At 39.5% G+C, this 24,969-nt stretch overlaps 1 protein-coding gene across 1 annotated transcript in view; it reads right to left on the reverse strand.

The window, feature by feature from the left end:
- The window catches only part of LOC149285599 (palmitoyltransferase ZDHHC2-like), a 38,614-nt gene that overhangs the window by 8,427 nt on the left and 5,218 nt on the right, over positions 1–24,969 (reverse strand). The window contains exons 2-3 of the mRNA XM_089495157.1: positions 11,691–11,717; positions 610–704 (exon numbers count right to left, since the gene is read on the reverse strand). Coding sequence (XP_089351283.1) covers positions 610–704; positions 11,691–11,717 — 122 coding nt within the window. The remainder of the gene's footprint in view (positions 1–609; positions 705–11,690; positions 11,718–24,969) is intronic.

Raw genomic sequence — 24,969 nt, forward strand, 5'->3', positions numbered from 1 at the left:
ATCACTGACTCAGCTGTGTCCTCTGAGTCCTACAGAATGAGTGAGAATTCATCCCACCAGCTACATTTTGTTTAAACCTTGTAGCTACAAATTCACACCATTTAGTAACGACGTGGTTTTATGCTACAGCCTAAGTGTTGGCATTAAGACAGACAATTTGTCACTGGTTGTACTTTGCTCCCCCCCCCCCCCCTGTATATAGTCACAGTGTTTACTTCAGCATCCCAAGGTGCATAGTTTTTATATTTCTTTGCACAGGTCTTGTGGATCTTAAATAGTTTCTTTGTACAGTCTACAAAGTTGTGCTAATACTCTGCATCCCATTAAAGCCATTACTACTACTGTTTTTTCAATACAAGTTCAAGGTCTAGCCATTGTGTTCAATGTCAATTTTGGTTTTCTTTTCTAAAATTATATCAAACGGCAAATTAAAAGGTTCGGGGTGAGCACAGCTTTTTTAAGCTATAGGTTCCCATAGCAAACAATCAAGATAACCAAACATAGAATTTGACGGCAGATAAGAACAATGCGGCCCATGTAGTCTGCCCAGTTTTCCCGATAACCAACCAACAAATGACAAGTATGAATACGAGTCAGGCTTTAACTTACTTCTTTAGATGGATTCATTGGCAATGTGAATATAGTCTTCCAGTAGGACCATACAAATAGAAGGACGAAAAAGTGATATGCTACCAGGCAGAGCACTGCAGAACGGAGAGAAAAGAAAAGTTTGGATTCTTTTAACCCTATGAGCAGCAGAGAATATGACACACTTTCCCCCCCTGGGAGGCAAGGCCATTTTTTGTTGTTTTGCTATAGTTACATTTTAGAGATAAACGTATATGTAATTATATATATATATATATATATAATTACATATACGTATATATATATATATATATACATATATACATACTTTATAGTAAAGGGAAACCTAGCATAGCTTTTTATTGTTTGGTACAGGAGACGCTGCTGATGAGTTGCTGACCTGATAGCTGTTTTCCCTTCTATGACAGCCTTTCTGTGTGTATATAGTGGATGCCTTGCGTGAAATACCAAAAAATGTGTGATCGTGGCTATTTGTTATAGAGTCTGTCTGGCACAGGGACAATTGCCTCTTAGGGTGGTCCAAAAAAAAATCTTAAAAAAGGCCCAGTCTGACTTGGACCATACCACTTGCTGAGGCAGGTATGAAGTGGAGTCAGAAGGAAGAGCTCCAGCAAGACAAGGGTTGGATGTGATGGAGTGTGTATGTTTTAGGGTAAGTGTGTTTTAGAGTGAGTATGTGTTATATGCAAGTGTATGTGTTAATGTGTATGCTATTGTTGGGGGAAAGGGACAAAGGGATGAGGGGGGGCTCAGCTGTACTTGCCCCCCTCCCTCATGCCAGAAGGTGCCAGCACTCCCCTGTATATAGATGCAAGTACAGAGAAGAGTAGAAAGAAGAGACCTTCAGCTTGGGAAATTGATCAGATAATGCTTCCTCCGCCCCAATATCTGCTTCTATCAGGTGAATTTTAAAACTAAATCTCAAAACAATTACACTAATTGACTAACAAACAGTACAAGCAAAAAAAGCAGTTACAAGAAATGAAAGAATAAATGGACTTATGCTATAAACTGTGACTACAACACTTGATCAAATTACATTTATTGGGCACCATCACCATCACAACAGGGGTGTGCTGAAAATTAATAGTAGTATTAAATTAAAAATTAACAATATACAGTATAATATTAACACATGGTGAGTCATACTGCTACTGGAAGACAAGAGAGCCCGGAGAGCTTACAATCTTACAATGTAATTTTACAGCTTTAACTACACATTGTAGGAGAAGCCTGTGGAGTTGGACATTAATACAACATAGTAAACGAATCAGTTGAAATGTTTCAAATCACCTGCAAACTTCACAGTTAAGCGAATGAACCCAAAGACTGACATAGTATGAAAGCAAGCAGGTGAAATTGGGTTGAACATTAAGAATAATCTTACACATACACAGAACCATAGAAGATGCTGGGGCTTACCTGTGACATGCATTGTGCTTATAGCTTTCGACTAGCCATGAAAAGCTACACTCCAGAGTAAATTTATATGGATGACCATTGAATTTCCCCTGGCAATATTACATTTCCTAACTATCTGGCTGGTTAAAGTACACAATTTTTAAGTAAAGTGTGAAGATCGCAAATCAGTCGTAAACATAATAATACTTAAAAATAAATAAAAATAATCTTGGGTTGCAATATCCGCCAATGTAAACTGAAGATGAAAGGTACGTGATCTTGTCCAACATCCATATAATAAAAACCTACTTTTAACTCTTAGCATATGGAAGATTTGCACAATAGGACAAGAAGTGTCAAGGTTTTCTACTTTCTCCAAATGAAATGCCATTTTTGCAGCTATGTAAATGATTGAAAGCCAAAATTCCCAGAAAAAGATCTATTCTAAATGATTTGAAATTCTTTTTAACATCTGCTTATGTGGATTAGCAGGGTCAATTTATATTTATAGTCCAAGAATTAGTATAAAATCACACAGGAATGAGCACGGTTATAGAGGGACTCGCTGAAGCACAAAGATTGTTCACTTTGGTGGGATAAGATGTGTTCTGGGTGCATTAAATGCAGTGTTGCATACAGTAATATACAGTAGCATTAATCAAAAGCAGATTTTTTCCATTTTATTTCCATATTTATCTGTAGGCCTGAAGGCATTCATGTGATATTTTGCTAACATTCTCTAATATGAAACCACACCGGGCTATGCTAATAGCAAGGTTTATTCAGTCCTGCTTAACTAATGAAGTTCTTCCCCCGGTAGGCTTTCTTCAGTAGGGCCGAGACATTCTATTCTTCACTGCAATGCAGTATGATAAGGACGTGTGTGTGTTTATCAAATATGAAATATAATGCACAAAGGCATCTTGAATATATAAATATCAATGCAGTAGGTGGGGTGTTTTTTTTTGTGACTACTGTTATTAACAGTTGAAATTTCTACAATTATGCACATCAAATAATTTTCTGAGACTGGACTCAGTCCACATAGATTCCCATGTTTATCTTAAAGCTTGTACCAAGACTAAAGACAAAACACAGACAAAATGCATAAAGTAAGAATGCTTTTAAAAATAGACATGTTAATAGTTTTTTTTCTATCATTTAGCAAAATGGAGTTATTAATGGTTTCCTCAATGCTGAGAAGTACAGGCCGATACGTATCCATCATGCAATACCACCATCTGATTGGCCCAAATGTATTCTGCAGCATGACCATGACCTCAAACATACAGTCAAAGTCATTAAGAACGATCTTCAGCGTAAAGAACAAGGTATGGTCCCCATAGAGCCCTTGTCTCAACATCATCGTGTCTGTCTGGGATTAAATGAAGAGAGAGAGAAGCAACTGAGACTTCCTAAATCCACTTAGATTGTTCTCCAAGATGTTTGGAGCAACCTTAAAAACTGTGTGCAAGAATTGATGTTGTTTGGAAGTAAAGGATGGTCACACCAAATTTGATTAAGATTTTCCTTCTGTTCACTCACTTTGCATGTCGTTAAATGATAAAAAATAAACTAATAAACTTGTCCATTTTTACTTCACAGTAAGTATTTCTATTAAACATGTGCAAACGGGCCAAAAATGACTCTGACACATTTTTATCTTTGTATTGGGCCCATTAATTGCATTCCCTGTCTATTCGGTTTGGCCAATAATTCGGGGGCATTTTTAATTCAGGAATGAAATTCGTTGCCTGGTGCCCACATTCACACTCTCATTCCTGTTCACACTCTCTAGCTCTATAAATGTTTCCTTACTCGACTATCGCTTCTGCCGACCACTTTCGCGTCTTCTTCCTCTCCTATCTTTTATCACCTCTTCTCTTCTCTATCTTTAATCTGCAATCTTTTATTTTGTCCGCATCTCCGCAGACATAACCCAGCGGGAACTTCCTCTCCCCTCTAAGTTAGGACAACATGACGGCACGGAAATTCGGTACATTTGCAATTCATACGAATCCGGATATATATATATATATATATATATATATATATATTGTGACAGGGAACAGGGCATGGTGGTGGATAACATGTATATTTCTCACAAAATACTGCAGTGCAATGTATTTGATAACCCCAGGGAGAATGTTTTGTTACCGACAAAATAATGGTAATACTGTAGTTACGTTTGGGTCCCTGGGGTGGAGCATTTGGAGAGAAGGGAGGGCCAGTGCTCCACTCCACAGTTTACTTGCAGCAGGTGATGCAGCCAGTCCAGGAGTTCTGGTTCAGAGATCTACTCACCTGTTACCAATGAGCAGCAGGGGGCTGCTTCAAAAAGGAGCCCTGTAAGTTATTCAGGTGAGAAACACAAGCAGTGAGTGAGACTGCATTTTCTCCTAAAGAATCGGCTGAACGGTTCCTAAACGAAAAGGTCTGTGCTAAATGTTTTTTTGTTGGTAGCGGGTAAGCCGTCCAACGAGAGTTAGTGGCTGTTTGCCAGTAAGTGCTCAGAGAGCAAGGCTTTTCTTTTTGTTTGTTTTATTTATGTTTGTTTGCAGACCTTATAATAAAAAGGACTACAATTTCTAAAAAGAATTCAGCTTTATGTGGTATTTTAAACCTTAAGACTGTGTGGTTACCTGATCCCAGCTCACTATATATATATATATATATATTATATATATTAGTGTGACACTGGAGACAAAGATTTTCCAGAAAACTAGGGACATTTTTTTGGTGTCCCTCACCTCTGGTTTTGATCTGCGCATCATTTAATTTCCTTGATTGACAGCTTGCTCATGGATTTGCTTAATGTGATTTGCCCACGCTTTATAAATATTGCCTGACTCTTTCAAGGCAGCAGAATGTCACACAGATACATTATTAGAAAAAAAGAAAATAAATCCCCTGTGCAGATAAAAGCCGCAAATTCATTTCTGATTTTACAGAGGATAATGTGTTCATTGTGGAGGAATCTGAAATGCACTTATCCCTTAAATCTCATAGAGTCTAGTTATTAGACTGTTCTTTATTTAGCAATAAGTACAAAAAACACTGGACTATACTTTTTTTGTAAACTTAATTTATAAATCATTTGAAATAATCTCGCAAGGTCTTACCTTATGTACCCACTGTTTAGATTGTTTGGTAATAATAATATTTATTGTTTTATATAGCGCCATCATATTCTAGAGTGTTGTACAATGGGTAGACAGTACACAGCAAGTAGTATATAACAAACAAAAAAAAAAACAGGTGAAGAGGGCCCTGCTCAAACAATGTTACATACATGTCATACACTTTGGAGTCTAAGTAAGTGGGCAACAAAGGTTTATGCTCGTCTGAAAAATATGGGTCCTGAAAGAGGTGAAATTTATAAAAAAAAAAATATTATAAATGTGGTGGTCATGATCACATGATCATATGATTTTGCTGGGCTCACATGTCATATAACACAAAAACAGGAAGCAAAAAGTTGTTGTCATAGAAACTGAAAAGCTTCACAAATACCTCATAAGTGACCCTATTTAAGACGGCTAGTACCTGTTAGGTACTCAAAGTACTTTGTTTCCTCCTCTGACATTTCTGTGGGGTTCTGTGGGTATAATCTAACACATTGTTCTACAGCCATAAAAATCTAAAAATAATGAAATTGTGTAAACCAAACACACTATCCTTCTTATAAACACTATACGCTGTCAAGTAAAAAGTTATCAGTAACGCTCTGGCTCAGGCAACACTCCCTGATATGTTGGGAGGTAGGCCTTCAGAGGAAATATTGGAATTTATGCTATATACGTTTATTTGCTTAACATACACAAAAGTGCTACTAATGTTATTTGAGGGTGGAACGGTCCCTTTAAAGTAACTGTTCTCTAAATAAATTTCCACTGGAATAGTTTGTTAGTATGACAAAAAAAAGTTTTGTAAATCTTTTTAATGACTTCCCTAAGCAGAGATAGTAATCTTTATATAAAAAGGTACATTACTGACTCATAAGTACTCATATCAAAGCCCTGTATAATGCATAGTTAAGTCATTGAGGAGAGTTTTAAAAGCAGCTAGCAGGAAATATACACTATATGGACGAAAGTATTGGGATACGTGACCATTACACCAACAGGGACTTCATGTCTATGTATTTAGAATGCAATGTCATAAATATTTAGCTTGTCCTCCCTTTGCAGCTATAACAGCTTCCACTCTTCTGAGAAGAGATTTTGGAGCGTTTCTGTGGGAATTTTTGCCCATTCATCCAGTAGAGCATTTGTGAGGACAGAGACTGATGCTGGACAAGAAGGCCTGGCTCGCAATCTCCATTCCAGTTCATCCCAAACGTGTTCGATGGGGTTGAGGTCAGGGACGTGTGGCCAGTCAGCTTCTTCCACACCAAACTTACCCAACCATCTCTTTATGGACCTTGCTTTGTTCACTGGGGGACAATCATGCTGGAACAGAAAAGGGCCTTCTCCAAACTGTTCCCACAAAGTTGAAAGCAAAGAATTGTCCAAAATGTCTTGGTCTGCAGAAGCATTAAGATTCACCCATCAGACTGCCAAACAGAGAAACACTATTCATCACTCCACAAAACACGTTTCCACGGCTCCAGAGTCAAGTTGAAGTGTGCTTTACGCTGCTCGATCAGACGCTGGGCATTGCACTTGGTGATAGGAGGCTTGTATACAGATCCTCTGCCGTGGAAACCCATTCCATGAAGGTCAGTATTTGTGCCGATATTAATGCCAGTGGAAGTTTGGAACTCCTCGGCTATAGCAGAGCGCAGGTGAGTTTTACATACCATGCACCTCAGCACTCGGTGACTCTGGTCTGTGACTTTATCTGGCCTTCTGCTTCATGGCGAGTTGCTTTTGTTCCTAAACGTTTCCACTTTCCAATAATACCACTTACACTTGGCTTTGGAATAATTAGCAGGGATGAAATTTCACAAACTGACTTATCACAAAGGTGCCATCTTATTACAACAGTATCACGCCTGAATTCAGTGAGCTTTTCAGAACAATCCATTCCCCCCCCCATGTTTGTGGATGCAGACTGCCCTGTGGCAATGGGTCTGATTAAAACACCTGAACTCAATAAATTGGGGTGTGTCCCAATACTTTTGTCCATATAGTACAGCCCTTAATTGTACGTTCCAAGTGATTTCCTAGGAAAGTACAATTTGAGTAGTTTGGTAGATCTAGTAATCTAAGCATTTGCAAACAGCAGGTTCCTTTTAGAAAAACAGACATGCCTTTTTTAATAAATATAAAAGCATCTTCAGCCTCTTCATACTTTGCTGAATATGTATGTGAAGAACAACCTGCAGAGGATCAATCCTAATCCAGCAGTAGCTCAGGCAATATATTTATACAACAATAATAGTCCAAGAACTATTTTTCAATTTTGGTATCCAGTGGAAGGTTCAGCAGTGATCTATAATAGCAATACACATTTAAAATGCAACAAAACATCAAAACCAGAACATACTGTAACACGAATCACAATGCCGGCTGCTGCTTAGAGAAATCATAAAGCACTGGTACAGCTCAGACTTTTGGGCCAAAGATACTTAGTTTATATGATATGTTTGACGATGGTGATTCGGTTTTATTTTTTAAGATTTGGGTTTGTCTACTGATTTGAATCATTGGAATGCTAACTCCCCAAACCTCTTCTCCATTAGGGAATTTTTATAAACTTTTGGACAATATAATCTTCATTGCTGTTACGCACTACAGGATGACATCTTCTCAGCCTGAAATGTAACTACCCATTATTTATAGCAGTGTTTAGGTATTTCTGCATAGTTTCTCTTTCATTGGATTAGATGGCAGCTGTGTGAATGCATTGTTTTTGAAGCAATACCACGTGAAACTGACAAGCTGACCTTGTGCTTTCAATGCAATATATTGGGAACGATTGGATTTTATTCTAATCTGTTAAAAGGGACACTCCAGTCATCACATGCACTTTAGGATTCTGCAGAATCCTCCCAAATGCATCTGCCCCCCCCCCCCCTCAACTACATCCCCTGCAGGAGATGCATTCAGCCAAATACACGACGTACTGCCCCCCCAGTCAGATCCAGCTCTGGCTTGGGTGAATGCCGCATACAGGGGTCGGTTTACATTTAAATGACCCCAGCCAGTGCCTGCCCAGTAAGCTGCTATCCATATTATCATTGCCTCATGTTGCCAGTTGCCCTCTTAGATCCAGCACATTGGATTTCAAATAGGCAATATGGCCCCCGGGATAGCTGCTACGGAGAGGCACTTCTTAATGCGATAGCACTAGCATTCCTTCCCGTAAATATGTACATGAGCAGGCCCGGACTGGGACAAAAAATAGACCCGGGCATTTAAGACTGAGCAGCACATATTTATTTATTGTTAAAGCCCACCCTTCATGTACCATCTTTGCATTTCCCCAAATCACTTAAACATTCATGATAGACACAAACACTTACTCATTCACACAAATCATTAACACATACTCATTAATGCAGTCTCACAAATCATTCAAGCAATTCATCCACACAATTAATTCATTAATTCTCATACGCATTCACACAATTCATCCACACATTTATTCATTCCTTCTTGTACGCATTCACACTACCCCTTCTCCCCATCCCCTTCTTATCTGCCCCTTCTAACTATGTTCCCCCTTCCCCATTTCTCAATATGTACCCCCTCTCACTATCTAACCCCTCTCCCCCTTCTCACTGCACCCCCCTCCCTTATCCTACTTACCTTGTTGCCAGAGTAAGCAGCAACTGCGACCGGGTCTGCCACTCTAGGGGGCCGGGCAGCCCCCACCAGGGCTGGCCTTAGGGGTGCGCGGCCCCACAGGGCTTAAATTAAAACATCTGGGTTTTTTTTGTTGTTGCTCCTGACTGAGCTTATTTTAAGGTAGGGGCCTGGAGCTGCAGCTCCATCAGCCCCTAAGTCAATCCGGCCCTGGGCCGCCCGGCCCACTGGGAAAATGCCCGGTGTGCCCGATGGCCAGTCCGGGCCTGTACATGAGGTTAGTATATTCATCTCCCTGTTTTTGTGAACACACACATACATTTAGAAGAAGAACTCTATTGCTGTGCAGCACGTGTTGCAAATGGTACTTCAAATTAGCATGCCTGAAATACTCCGCTTTGAATAAATGGCACTAATTGGGTAGAGAAAACCATCAAAGCCCTGAATTGCATTTAAATTGAGTCATATTTTCACATTGTTTTACTTTTTCTTAAACATGACAAAATTAAATTGTTTCAAACGGCAAACAGTTCAGTAGGAAAATAAATGGAAGGGAGTAATAAAAGCAGCAAACATGCTATAAACACATCCTTGAATATTTATTTATAGATGCATATAAAAAGCTCCAAAAAGCAAACCAAACACATTTGAATGCATAAACCGAAGAAAGAAGCTATTAATACAAATACACGCATGACAACGGATAGCACTGAATCATCAAATTAAAGGGGTTGTGATGTATTTTTTTACAGTCATCAGTAAAGCAAAGGGGTTTATTCACTAAAGGGAGTTAAGAAGGACCAGCAAGTTTCGCCAGCAAGAATGGCTGAGCTGGCCCTGTATAATGAATAATTTAAAGGGAGAACAGAAATGTCACTGATTTACGTGTACATTATATTGGGCCTGACAAGCTCTTCCTGCGACAGAAGTTTATTGGGGATTTACTTTCATAATGTTTTTGAAATACAACCCTACTACAGAACAGACCCCAAACAGTTCAGGATTAAACTCCGCTGGCATATGTCTGGCCCTTAAAGACACGAGATAACCTAAAAGGTGGTATGTGATTAACCATCTTTATATTAACCACTCACATACTCTCACCCACAGTAACATACTCACACAAACACACACCGTAACATACCCACACACACAGTAACATACTTACACAAACACACACCATAACATACCCACACACACAGTAACATACTTACACAAACACACACCATAACATACCCACACACAGTAACATACTTACACAAACACACACCGTAACATACCCACACACACACAGTAACATACTCTCACACCCACAGTAACATACTTACACACACACAGTAACATACTTACAAACACACACCGTAACATACCCACACCCACAGTAACATACTTACAAACACACACCGTAACATATACTCTCACACACAGTAACATACTTACACAAACACACACCGTAACATACTCTCACACAGTAACATACTTACACAAACACACACCGTAACATATACTCTCACACACAGTAACATACTTACACAAACACACACCGTAACATATACTCTCACACACAGTAACATACTTACACAAACACACACCGTAACATACCCACACACACAGTAACATACTTACACTAACACACACCGTAACATATACTCTCACACACAGTAACATACTTACACAAACACACACCGTAACATACCCACACACACATTAACATACTTACACACACAGTAACATACTTACACAAACACAAACCGTAACATACCCACACACACAGTAACATACTTACACAAACACACACCGTAACACTCACACCCACAGTAACACACTTAAACGCATTTTGTTGCTCTACCTTTGTTGATTTAGGACAGCTCAGACTAATATAATGGTTAGGAAAAGAAAATTTTTTTTTTAACACAACTTCTCATTGTCAGACCTGAGAATGAGGATACACTGCGAGTCTCTGTACAGACCATGCATGGCTAGACATTAGAACTGTTTGCTAATCAAAATGTGTTAGTAGTGGTGATACAGAATCAACCCATTAGTCTTTTAAAGGGTTAAATCATTTTGAAGTTCACCAGTAGGTGCGTAGACAGATTTGATTCTGGGCTAAAATGCTAATACTCATCATTGCGCTGATTGCATGAACCCCACAAACTACAGTAAGTTACACCTACTAGTAAATTAATTCTACTCGCCATACTGAGTAGAAGGATTACAATAGATACCGTACTTATCCATTTATGACCTGAGCTGCACAACTCCAAACGTTCCTGATTCACACGGGGCAGTCTTAATTTTGGGGCTCCACACCACTTTTTCTTTTTAAGAGGCGATCCGGACCTGGAGATTAGCCCCATGTGGCAGGTCTTCCCCTCCGCAGTCTACTTGGTCTCACATACTGCGCTATACTCTGTGATGTTGGTTCATTTACTGGTATACCCCAGGATATTTCGCATTGTAAGCTCTTTGAGAAGGGCTCTCCTCACCTTTTGTTTAAAATACTACTTTTCACCAACTGTGCAAGCAGCAGAATATGATGGTGCTACATAAATAATAATAATAAAATATTTCCCTTTAGAGGAGAAACTCTGTTCTGTAACGTAGAATCTATTCGCTTGTCTAGTACAATATAAAAGAGGATAGGAAACACTGCGCTCACAACCTGCTTGATGTTTGCTGTTAGAGAGCCATTACATTTATATTACTCAACGAATACACCAAATGGATTTTAAATGCAATTGCGTGTAAGAGAATCTTTTTCTACACATCTCAGGAGTTCCTCTCTATAAGAATGTCAGCGGTACCCAGAAAACTCACCGGGACCTCTGCGTGTCCAAAACCGGGACCTCTGCGTGTTCAATAAACTCTGTTTACTCAACAAAACACCAGTAATAGTCACACTGTAAACAGACAGAAAAAACTTACCCTTCTCGCCAATATTGTTCATGGATACTGTAACAACAAAAAAAGCATAGTTATTTAGTATATTTCTCCTCCCATGGGTAAATTATGTTTCAATTAGAAACAATGTTTGGACATTTTGTCCAACGTTAATAGGAGATGTTACATACCTATAGTATACAAAACAGAACATGTCCAGTGAACTATAAAGTGCCAACACCGGTAAAATGTATCTGCCGGCTGTGTATAATAAGTCTGATTTAACTATACATTACACAGGGCATACATGGATTTTTTATAATGCATTAGGAAAGTCAGGACTTCAACTCTCCAGCAAATTCACTCGCAAACTCCTGTTGAAATGAATAACCATTTTCTTCAACTGAGTACCGTTTTGGTTGGCATTTTTGTTTAGTATAGGCAGGAAAACTGATTGTAAAAACTTTGATTAAACCCATACTGAGTTTTAAATGATCAAAGTCGTTCATGCGCCCCCTCATTATCAGTGACATTTTATTTTAAGAATTTCGCTCTCGATACGTGACATGGAACAACAGCTGGATCCTAATTGGCCACCAATGAATTTAGAAGAAAATTTTCCAAAACTGAAAAGTTTTTCATTAATAAGAACACAATCCCACAACTGTGATTCTATAATTGTGATATTTTGGCAGCCAACACATACCAGAATTCTAATGAATCCGATATTGTGCCTTTCCTCATTTTATATAAAAAGAACAAGGTGCTGCAAATCTTGGTTCCTTAGACAACGGCATATACTATAACTAGAACTTTATATATAAAATCACCCACTGACAAAGTTTAAAATGTTTCTATTTACGAAGAATAAACTGGAATACGGGACAAGGTTTGAGTTTAGTGAGTAACGCTGCCTTGGAACAGAGAGTAGGTGTCAGTGATTAAGAGAAAGTAATAGAAACGATAAGCCGAAAATTGCAACCTACAGAATATTGTTATCCGACTATAATAGTTCATGATGACGCAAAGCTAACATTTTGAAATCACATTTAAGTACATAACAAGTGTGTTGGAATAAAGGTTTATGTCCAAAGAAAATGGTCATATGCATTCAAACACTATTCCTATACTACAGCATAGAATTATTTATTATTATTATTAGAACCCTAAAATGATCTAAAGCCCCTATCAGCATATGTCATTGTGATCGGCACAGTCCAAGTAGCACCCGTCTTACCCATTGTGAAGGGAAGGTATTTTTTGCTGATTCAGATAACATCTCACATACTCCTTGCTTGATGTGCATATCTATTTCGTTCTGCATGTGCTAATACTCGCTGACCATGGAGAACCAGTATTACTGGATTCTAGTTACTATTCGTCATTTACCCTTTGTGACCTACATTACCTACTCGGTTAACATTTGCCTTGTCCCTTCAATAAAACAGAAAACGTTGCAATAGCAAAGTTACAGAATGTAAAACTGTTTGTAAACGTGTAAGCTTGGACCTGATATGCTTGGACCTTAATATTTTCGTTTCTTCTATGTTAACTTATGTAACCATGTTTGTGCTCGGTTGTATTATGTGCTTGGGATGTCTTTAATGTTGGGCAAAAAGGGCAGCTGCCTGGGTTCAATCTTATCTTTGGCCTTCAAGAGCCACCAGGGACGAGAGGTCTGTAAGGCACTATTGAGGTCTGACGTAGACCTTTATCCTATTCATATCTCTTTTGCCTTTTTTTTTTTTTAATATGAGAGCACTGGGGTACTACATGACATCATAAAATTCCAGCGCTGAGGGTTAAGAAGCAAACTAAGTGGGGGTGATGATTGTGTGCCGTAGGCTGCTTTTATCAGTCCCAGTCATCTTGTATGTGTCTGAGCCATATTGCTGCGGCTCTTTTAAAAAGCTTAAATATATAACACCTGTGTGTACATTATTATATAATTTCATATAATATTATATCGCTTTTCATATACTTAAAACCCTAACTTTAACAAGCCTACAGATACGAATTCAGCATTGCTGTATCATATCAGTGGCAAAGCTTGACTGCAAATACAGGTTGTGTAGGTGATAAGAGAACTCTTGTAAAAAAAAACCAGCATGTTTAGTAAAAACTATTCTGTTAACCCTTTCCGCAATTTTCAGGGGCTGCCTCGCAGTCTCTGGTACCTGGCCTACTGTCTCGCTTTTGGGGTGATCCTCTCCCCTGACTGGCCCAGGGAGCTGTATACACAGAGTGATCATACACAGCCATGAGTCATTCTGTAAAATCTAAGATATACGTCTGCTTAAAATATGTGCACTGAATGCTTGAAAAACCTTGAATTAAAAAAAACAAAACATGCCAATACATTTTTAACTACTAAAGATTTTGACTAGGGGGCCATACATTTTTGGAATTCACAAACTTTCTTAAACTGTAGAAGCTACTTAGGTGACGAGTAAGAGACTCAGAAAGTTTATCTGCATACTGTGCTATTCATACTATATAAATAATGCAGGGGAATTAATTTCCCCGCAACCTGGTTCTTAGTAAATTAGCCATAGTGTGCGCATGATTTCCATTCACATGTGTTGAAACATGTCCTACTTAAGTGAACAAAGAAGGGTTGTTTACTTTGAACCACAGAGCTTCATTGTTTATGTTCTTCACCGAAAAAAACCCTTAATGCATTAAATTAAACTATATTACAGGATTAGTTCTTCTTCATGTCCGGTCTGGAGATACGAATCCATTGCTCAGCAGAACATGTGGTAAGATCCATTTTCACAATATTTGAAATAAATAAAAAGCAACTAAAAAGGCTATTCAATATGTATATATACTTGTCTGGAGTCCATAAAATTAGGGGGCAGGAAAAGCATCTTCAAAAGGATACCGGATTTCATGTCCCGGATGCCATAAACTCTTATAGGTGACACAGCACCAAGCATCTTCAGAGTTATGATTTGAGAAATATGGTTAGGTTCCCATAGTATAATCATGACACGAAGATGTTCCGTGTGCTGACAGCGGTCCCTTCAGAATGACATCAAACAGGAGAAATAAGAATAGGTCACCTAGCTATCAGGTTGGTAGGGGGAGTTTGGTACCTGTACTCTTCTAATAACATGGCGGGCGAGATCACCCCAGAGTTATTAACGTATACGGTACCATAACCACAAAATATGAGGTATTAAAATATCAGGCAGGTGCCCGGGCTACACACTCTCACCCTTCCCAGGTGACACCAAATGGCTGGGCCCCCAGAGAAAAAGTAAGAAGGGTTCTATAATAATGGGAACCTGGGATCAAAATTCCCACAGATTATTTTACTTGTTTTATGTAAATTTTCTGTGTTTTATCCTTGTTTATCTTTATACTCCAGGGGTGTCCAAGTTTTTTCTGCAGTGGGCCACTTCATCAGAATTGTATCCGTGCGAGGGCCGCACTCATTTTTCACTGAGAGAAAATATGGCCTTTAATAAAATATGCAGATTAAAATAAAGTAAATGACACAAAACCTTTACTTTTCCTCTCACTGATTTCTGGGATTTCTGGGCCTACAAATTTAGGATTCTGGATAAGTAAAAATAAAATAGTTCTATTTATTTTAGGGATGCACTAAAATGAAAATTCTGGACCAAAACTGAAAATTCAGGGTTCACTTAGCCGAAACTGAAGGTGACCCCCCCACACACTTTTAATAAAAGTAAGTTACACACCAAAATTGTACAAAAAAATTATATATTATGATTGTTAACAGCAATCTCAAGCATACCCAGATTCCAGCATATACTGGTTGGCTGGGCATTGTATTTTTTGTCCAACAAATCAACAATATGACTTGGCATGATAGGAGTGTGATTGCTAACAGCAAACACACTCTTTTTATACCCAGGCAACCAGTGAATGCCGGAACCTAGGCATGATGGGACTGTGATTGCTGTTAGCAGATTGCTGTTAGCTGTTAGCAATCACACTCTTATCATCCCAAGTCAGCCAAGACATGCTGATACAGGGTGGCTGTAAGTGCAGACCCCATACTGCTGGCAGCATCAATACACAAGGGGGGCAGCTAGTCAGGTTTCAGCATGTACTGGCTGACTTGGCATGATAGCAGTGTGATTGCTAACAGCAAACTATTTTTATACCCAGGAAACCAGTAAATGCTGGAACCTAGGCATGATGGGACTGTGATTGCTGTTAGCAGATTGCTATTAGCTGTTAGCAAGCACACTCCTATCATCCCAAGTCAGCCAATACGTGCTGGTACAGGGTGGCTGTAAGTGCAGACCCTATAATGCTGGCAGCATCAATATACAAGGGGGGCAGCTAGCCAGGTTTCAGCATGTACTGGCTGACTTGGCATGATTGGAGTGTGATTGCTAACAGCAATCACAGTCCCATCATGCCTAGGTTCCAGCACTTACACATCCATGCTAACACACACACACAAATTCATTCATTCACAGATTTATTCCCTCAATCAGGCATACTCATTCACACAACCTACCAAACCCCCTTACCTGCTCTACAGCTCTCGATGCCGCTCACAGACTTCAGCAGGGGGCGCGGCCTCCCTCGTTCTCCCCACAGAGGAGGCCGGACTGGAGCAGAGAATAGACCCTCCCACAAGTAAGCAGCAGGGCTCTTGTGATCCTGGCTGCCGATCTCACGATCATGTTGGACGCCCCTGTTATACTCTATTGTATGTCTTTTTTGTAGTTGTGGCACTATGTAACATTTATTTGTCTTTTTGTTATTAAAATATAAATTATTCAAATCTGTCTTTGGGCATCCATATATCCTAAAAGAGGATAACACTTTGTTATTTCCTAATTTCTGGAGGATATATATACTGTTTGCTCAGGGTGGTCTGATAAATATATATATATATGTTAACGGGTTGAAGTTAGTAAATCTAGAGGCCTCCACACTGGCACAGCTTGGCAAGTAGTCCTGACATGACAGGTGGGGTTAGTGCCAGGCAGCGAGAGGGGAACAGGCAGCCAGCGAGAGAGGAACAGGCAGCCAGCGAGAGGGGAACAGGCAGCCAGCGAGAGGGGAACAGGCACGCAGCGAGAGGGGAACAGGCACGCAGCGAGAGGGGAACAGGCAGGCAGTGGACCAAACACCACTCCACTGCCTGCAGAAAGAAGAAACTGAATTCCCAGGTATGAATACATTTATTACTGTATTTTGTACGTAAACCAATTGGGGAAAAAACATGTATCTGCATTAAAAATAACAAGTATGGAGATGTAAACAAGATGTAGAACAAACTTTCACATTACAGAATAAAACTAAATGTCTTATAAAACACTGATTCATGCATCAGCTGCGATTCAAATAAGACATTTTGAGGACAAATGTTGGATTAGTCACATCAATGCTGCTCAACATATAATTATGGTAAAAAATCTCCAGAAATCTCAAAAATATATAGCAAAATGTCACACAGCATTTGTGGTAAGGAGAATCAATGCACCATAAATGGCTTAATTACATGGACCAATACATGGAACCCCAAAAAACATTTTATGCAGCAATGCATAGTGAATAGCTCTAATACATTGATTTAAACAGCCAAATATTATGTACAATCTGCTGCAATTACTATTAGAAAAACCCTTGACTATCTCCCTGACAAAGTACCCTCATACTGTATACTACATGCATCTGGCATGTTGGACACATGCATGATCTGACTCAAATAATCAGGTGAAGAAATTAGAAGCATCACTTTTGTTACTGAATAGGGGCATTAACTGGCATGTGGACTAACTGTCACAAAGCAGAGACCCGCTACCAGTGGCCAAGCAGACCGAGGTCTCTGTTCTGCCTGCGCCTACCCGATGTCCATCTACAGCGTGGTCGCACAAGGCTGCTTGACAATTTCTGATGCAAAACAAGGAGCGGCAAGCTCGGCTCTGGATTAAAAAACCCAGAACTGCTATTCAGAAGCACCCTAATGTGGTCCTCTTATTTGTATCTGGCAAATCTGATCTTGAAGGTTCTGTTTTGACTCCTGGCTTATCTGACTTTTCTCTGCGTTGGGATTTTGTACCTTGCTGACCTAATCGGTGTACCCGGCTATCCTGACTACCTGTTCTGTGTACCGACCTTGGCTTTGTCTGACTACCCACTTGGTGTACCAAACCATTCCCTACTACCCGACATGGCATCCTGTGGCTCCTGCCCAGGGCATCTAGCTGTGGCACTACCTATACAGGTATTCTACACTTCCAGCAAGTGCTTTGCAACATACGCCTACATATGCATGTACCTATACCTGAGCCTCAACACTGTTGGGATCATCAAAGTCCCTGTCCTCTTATCTTTGGGCTCAACCTTGCTAAGTGTATGAGGGTGAAGAACTTCTGTGGTGGCTCCTGGGTCACAGCAGTTGTGACACTAATATATCAACGTTCCCCATTAAGTGCCTAAAAACTTAGTGCTTAGCTTCCCTTTAAAACAATTGGGTTGACTATCCATTAAACCTGTTTACAAGCATTTGTACATTTAAATTATTCAAATAGTTATCAGCACTTCTTTGGCTATTTCAGAAAAACTACTCTATCTGCATTATGTGAAGAATTTGAATTTACCAATGGCTGAGCAACTTTTGCAATGACAAAAGAAACATTATTTCATATATATGTGAAAAAATACATTTTAATTTTAACCTGACCTCTTACCAAGTTTTATGAAACATAGTGGACACCAATAGGAACCTAATGAAAAAAAAGTACCATATCTTTTGGTGGCTGCTCAGCATTTGCCATTTAACCCCATAATTTCTCTCTAAAAGTAATGCCTAATGTTTTATCATACCAAGTCAAGACATACAAAAAAATACATGTATTTGGTCTATGGGGTCTTCCATGAGTCTCATAATCGTCATAAAGTGACATATACATTGGAAGATCACTAGACCAACAATACAAGTTAGCAAACGTAACTCCAAGCAGTATAAAAACACTCCAAATAACATGAAAACGATAGCAAGCGGCTGCCATAGACATAATAAACAAATAAATTCACTTGAAGACACAAATTCTTTAGAGCTACACTCACATTTTGGCGTATGCAAAGCTTATTAAAAAATTCCAAAAGGAAGGCTACTCTGAAGAAAAATATATAGAGCAAATGGAGTGAGCTCGGAATCTAGAAAATGATATTATATAAGTAATCTGCTGGAGAACCTCTTGTGAGTTTCACCATAACCCATGGGCGTAGGAACCGGGGGGGGACAGATCCCCCCCAGTAACTCATGCGGGGGGGACCGTTAATGAAGAAACCCCCCCTAGAAACGTCGCAGGAGGAGAGAGAGGGGTGCCGAGCGGTCGTTTTCAGCAACTGCACGGTAAGTAACCTACAAAGGGGGGTAGGGAGAGGGTAGCTAGCGAGAAGGGGGGGTAGGAAGAGGGTAGCTAGTGAGAAGGGGGGGCAGGGAGAGGATGGCTTGTGAGAAGGGGGGGCAGGGAGAGGGTGGCTAGTGAGAAGGGGGGCAGGGAGAGGGTAGCTAGTGAGAAGGGAGGGCGGGGAGAGGGTAGCTAGTGAGAAGAGAGGGTGGGGAGAGGGTAGCTAGTGGAAAGGGGGCAGGGAGAGGGTAGCTAGTGAGAAGGGGGGTAGGGAGAGTGTAGATAGTGTGAGAAGGGGGGTAGATAGTGTGAGAAGGGGGGGTAGGGAGGGGGTAGATAGTGTGAGAAGGGGGGTGGGGAGGGGGTAGATAGTATGAGGAGGGGGTAGATACTGTGAGAAGGGGGTGAAGTGGGGATAAGAGTAACAAAAGGGGGGTAGTAAGTATATTGAAATAAAGAGTTAGAATGAATGAATTAATATGTGGATGAATTGTGTGAATGAGTAGGAGAATGAATTAATCCACGTGTGGATGAATTGTGTGAATGAGTGAAATAATGAATTAATGTGTGGATGAATTGCTTTAATTATTTGTGAGCTGGGCTGTTTGGGGGCAAAGTTGGCTCACTCTGGGCTGTTTGGGGACAAAGTTGTCTCACGCTGGGCTGTTTGAGGACAAAGTTGTCACACACTGGGCTGTTTGGGGACGAAGGTGGCTCACACTGGGCTGTTTGGGGACAAAGTTGGCTCACTCTGGACTGTAATTTGTTTGTGTAATCTGAGCGCTGGGCAGGTTATATGTGGGGAATGTGGACGCCAGGGCTGGCCTTTGGGGTGTGCAACCTGTGATCTATGCCTGTAATTTAGGGGGTTTCTATCATTAATGCTGAGTTCATATGTGAATTCCAGTTGATTTATACCTGCAAAGCTGGCTTTATGTGTTGTTCTGTTGATCCATATCTGCTACGCTATGTTTCCATACATTATTTATATATACCTGCAAATATAGGGTTTGTATGTCTTATTCAGTTAATCTATACATGCATGTGGGGATCTGATGGGGGAAAATGCTGTCCCCCCCCAGATTTTTAGGGGTTCCTACCCCCATGCCATAACCCCACACAACTAGAAAACAATTATTGACAAAGTGAATACGAATAACGCCAATAAGGGTCAGCTTCAAATTAGATGTGCTACAAATACAAAAATAATAATAATAATATATATAAAACGAAAATAAACACATAAAATACATAGGAAACCTCTATGTGGTGATCATCTGCTCCAGATCATTAACAAAAAATCCACTAACAGTCCTCTTTCGCTCAAACTTAGGCAGTGTGTTTGAAGCTGCAGGTCGTCAGCAGCAATGCGTCCTTGATGGCAACACAAGATCCTTGGATCACAACACTCTATGGCAACATTCGGTGATGACCCCCTCTCGTTCACTCAAAAGCGTTATCAAATAAAACAAGTCATAAAAAGAAAGGGGAATACCCACAATAGTGAAGCAAGTATAAAAAGATTTATTTCTGTCAAAAATCCATTTTGTTTCCAGTTGACATAGTCTCCTATTTTTATCACCACCCTTCCAGCCGTGGATGACATGATTTTGTCTATCCCTATAGAAACCATGGAACTCCTTTAAGATGTCTCGGTACTTAATGTTTATCTGACCCAGGGCCGGCCCAAGACATAATGCCGCCTGGGGCGAAGTTTAAACTTCGCTGACGCCAAACTTAGGTCTTTAAAAAAACAAACAAACAAGGATTTTCTAGAATAATTTCACCTAAAATTGGGGAATAGGGGAGCCTATTGGGGAAGCCCTAGTGCTTTTTAAAAAAATGGTTTATGTCTCTTATATCAGAATTGAAGGTTGTAATCTATAAGATCTTGTTTATAAGTAGTGTCTACTGTCTACAGTTTTAAAATGTGTTAAGATTTTCTGTAGTTGTACTCCGAAGAAAAGTTGGCATTGGTCACAGTCTTCTGAATCATATCGTTTATGTGTCACGCGCATGAAAAGCATTATCTGTGAGACTAGTACACCTAGTTTTATGTTGATGCTGGTATCAAGTGCCAACTGATAACAACTTTTTAACTAGATGACCCATATATGTTATAGAAGACTCTGATCAATCCCATTTTTCTCTTTGGTGTTCTTGCTTTTGGAAGTTTCTAGCCCTCGCAGAGTGAAAGCTGCCTTACACATGTTGCATGCTTTAAATCATAATCACAGGCTTACCTATGATTAAGTGGAGAAATGTGCAAGAAGCACATAAGGTAGGGTTCTACTTTCCCCTTGCTTTTGTTACAAGTACTATGAATTACTAGACTTTCAGAATGAACTGATTGCTGGGTTGTTTTCCCCGGTTTAGAAAGCACTTTATGTGTGTTGAATTACTCATATCTGTTCAGTTTGAAATAAAAAAATAAAACCCTCAAAAAAAGCTACATTCTAACAATGCATTGGTACTTAGGGCAGTCGTGTCATGTGGCAGTACCTCTGCATCTACTGGACTGAGGTCCAAGTCAGAAATGTCCTGTCTATCCTCTAACACTCCACAAGTATGTGTTTCACTTTTACTGATAAGCTTATCACCTGCAGACCTGCTTTTAGAGCAACCTCTGTTGAGTTATATATATATATATATATATATATATATATATATATATATATATCAGGTCTTGCAAAATATATATAACTTTCTTTTTTCGGTTAGAAAGTAAAGTCACTAATCCATACAATTCAACCCTAGTATTAACCCAGAAAAAACCCAAAAACATCACATTGAAACAATTTCTAGTCGCATCTAAAGTGGGAAACAATCTGATTTCTCTCAGATTCAAGAATAATTTGCGACTTGGCTGCCCGGTTGTCTAATTCACTGAATGAAATAACATCTAGTGTAGACTGTGTGACTTAATCTGTCCTTCATAAAAGCTTCATTAAAACTAATGTCTGAAATATGACTAGGTTTAAAATATCATTTCTTGTTATTTTATATGTGAAGTATGTGCCCCAAAATCCATTCATATGATCTGACCAGATATTAAATCAACCACTGCCTATCCCCCAAACACATGCTCGCCTATCTTGCATGGAGCCTGAGCCGTGCTAATACAGGAGCGTCTCATAATGCTGTGTTGCGTGACCCCATTGAGCCCACCTGGGTGGCAAGTGCCCTCTGGCCAGCGTCTTGTATTAAATACATGTATGCTCTTCAAAGAGTATTAAGAATCATTTTTATATTACCCTTTACCTATGCAAATGTCTTGTAATGTAATTTAGACTCAAGTAAAAGTGTTGCTTGAGGGACTTTGTTTTTTGTATTTCTGGCTGCAGACAGGGAAGCTTTGATGAAACTTGGACAGTTTAATCCCAGATTGCCAGTCCACTGTTGGTACCAGACATGCAGCTGTTCTCTGTAATAATATACTTGGTTTGCATTCTTAATGCATTTTTTGCCATTCTGTGGGATATCTAGCTGGTATTTTGTTTGTCGTGTGTTATAAATGTTTAAGCTATCAACACGAGTTGAGTGCAGCCAAGCAGCTCTACAGAACATTTCGCACACAAACACTCTACAGAGTAAGGGGCTGCGCGGTGAGGGCTTAACAGATTTTCTATTAACCCTTTAAATGCCGGGGGTCTATACTGGGGTCAATTTTTTTTTACTTAGCTGCAGCCACTTGTGTCACCTGCACTAGCACACAACACACTAAAACCTCCTGAATGTATCTTACCTCGCACAATGTGAGTGGACCAGGGCCGGCCCGACAATGGAGCCGAGTGGGGCAACCGCTCCAGGCGGCACTTTTGAAGGGGCGGCACTTTGCCGCTCCAAGCCCTTTTTATTTATTTATTTATTTATTCTTAAACCGAAAAGAGAGAGAGGGCGCCGAGTGGTTTTCACTTACCAAATTGTCAGTACCCACTCAGCGCCCCTCTCTCTCTCTCTCTCCTCTGCGAGCCCTCTAGCTCGGTCTCGGTGCCGGCTTGTAATGTTGAGCGCCGGAAGATGACGTCATTTCCGGTGCTCAGCATTACAAGCCGGCACCGAGACCGAGCAGGGAGACTCACCGCAGGACTGCTGAAAGGTAAGTACAGGGGGGGGGAAGGGTAGATAATGGGGGGGGCGGCAGGGAGAGGAAGGGTAGATAATGGGGGGGCGGCATTTTAAACTTTGCCGCAGGCGGCATTTTGTCTTGGGCCGGCCCTGGAGTGGACCCTTTATTACCATGAGGTCTCAGGTGACATAGCATCGAGTTAGGTGACCCTGTTGCGTTTCTCGGCCACTGGTTGTTTAAAGAATTTTAGACCAGCCTATGGACAACTGCCCCCTTGCCCAGCAAAACCTATATAAATAGAGTATATATATTTTTATCTACCAGCTAGATATATTGCACACCAAGAAAAAAAGAGTTCTAAACAAGCCCTTATATTATAAGAATTATATTGTTTTATTATACAAAAAAATATAAAAACATACACAGCATTTCATAAGTTGGACAACAGAGGTCTCTTAAAAACAAATCCGAGCATAAGGAGGAACTATAATTACATATATATAAAGTGACTTATGTGCATATGGACAATCAATAAAGAATAAGGTGCTTTATCGCTTTAACAGTATTATCAATTACTCACTATGGAGTGTACCCGTTAATTCCATAACATATTGTACCCTTGTAAAGTTACAAACATACACAAATAATCCAATAGTCAATGAAATGTCTATAAAGTGCTATAATGCTTACCCATAATTATAACCTCCACTTCCCCTACGCCGTTTCGGTTCTCCTTTTTCAAGGGGTTGCTGTTATTGCCTTATCATGTAGATGTATATATACCCCTCCCATAGGAAGTTACGTGCTGAAACCAAATTGGCGCCGATGCCGTGTCTCTGCCCAGCAATTCACTGCCTCGCATCCGATGTCTCTTCCACAGTGCGCAGGCTCGAGAAAGCATTCATCGAGCATGCGCACCTAGGTCAAAGCATCGGGCTAAAGCAGGACCTCTGGGCGTCCATCGCCGCGCCGGCGCACTAGGATTCAGCACGGAACTGATCCTTCATTCATTTCTCAACGAACCATAATGCCAAAGTAAATAACTACATAAATAAAAATTATTGCAAGTGAATAAATATGAAGTGCATGTAGTGCTAAGTTAAAGGTTATATTAAAGTGCATTAATATATGAGAATAGATGTATCACTTCTATGAATTATTATGAAATACATATTTGTAAATAAATAGTTGTGCAAAAATTGATATCAGTGCAAGTAGTCAATTGGTCATATAGATAAATAAACATATGTGTAATAAATAAATTGAGTGAAAATTATGACTAAAAAAATAAAAAAATAATAAAAAATATTATAAATGCATTTATAATCATAGGCAATAGCGACGGTGCAAAACAATATCAATATTGATGACCAATTATGTATATAAATATATACTATATAATAAAAAATGGTGCATAAATATAAAATAAATACAGAAATTCATCAAACGTTATGATAATAACATATCAATTACCTAATCTTATCATATTTGCGCAAAAATATATGATTAAATAGTGAACGGAAAAAAAATTAAAAAAATAGATATATTGTCTATTTTTCATAGATCTCATCGCATAATATAATGGTAAAAAACAAATAAAAAACAAAACAAAAAAAAAATAAAAAATGTTATCCCCCCTCCCCCCCAATATATATGCCAATAGTAAATGTAACAAAGTCTAAACAATACTAAATGGTGCTTTAGCCACTACTATGCGATGGTTGATATGCCTGTTTAAATGTATGTAACTGAATTAAGTGTATCTTTAAATCACGACAAGTCAATGTTACCACGAGGACAGGTATTAGAGTTGGTTGGTTTGATGAGTCACTACTTAGAACCGGCATGTTAGAATGTTAAAGGGTTAATATTTAAAGAGTCTCAGGGTGAGCTCCTTTAC

The sequence above is a fragment of the Sceloporus occidentalis genome, unplaced genomic scaffold (assembly GCF_023333645.1).
Source record: "Sceloporus occidentalis isolate IW3139 unplaced genomic scaffold, rSceOcc1.0.p SCAF_77, whole genome shotgun sequence".
Lineage (NCBI taxonomy): Eukaryota > Metazoa > Chordata > Lepidosauria > Squamata > Phrynosomatidae > Sceloporus > Sceloporus occidentalis.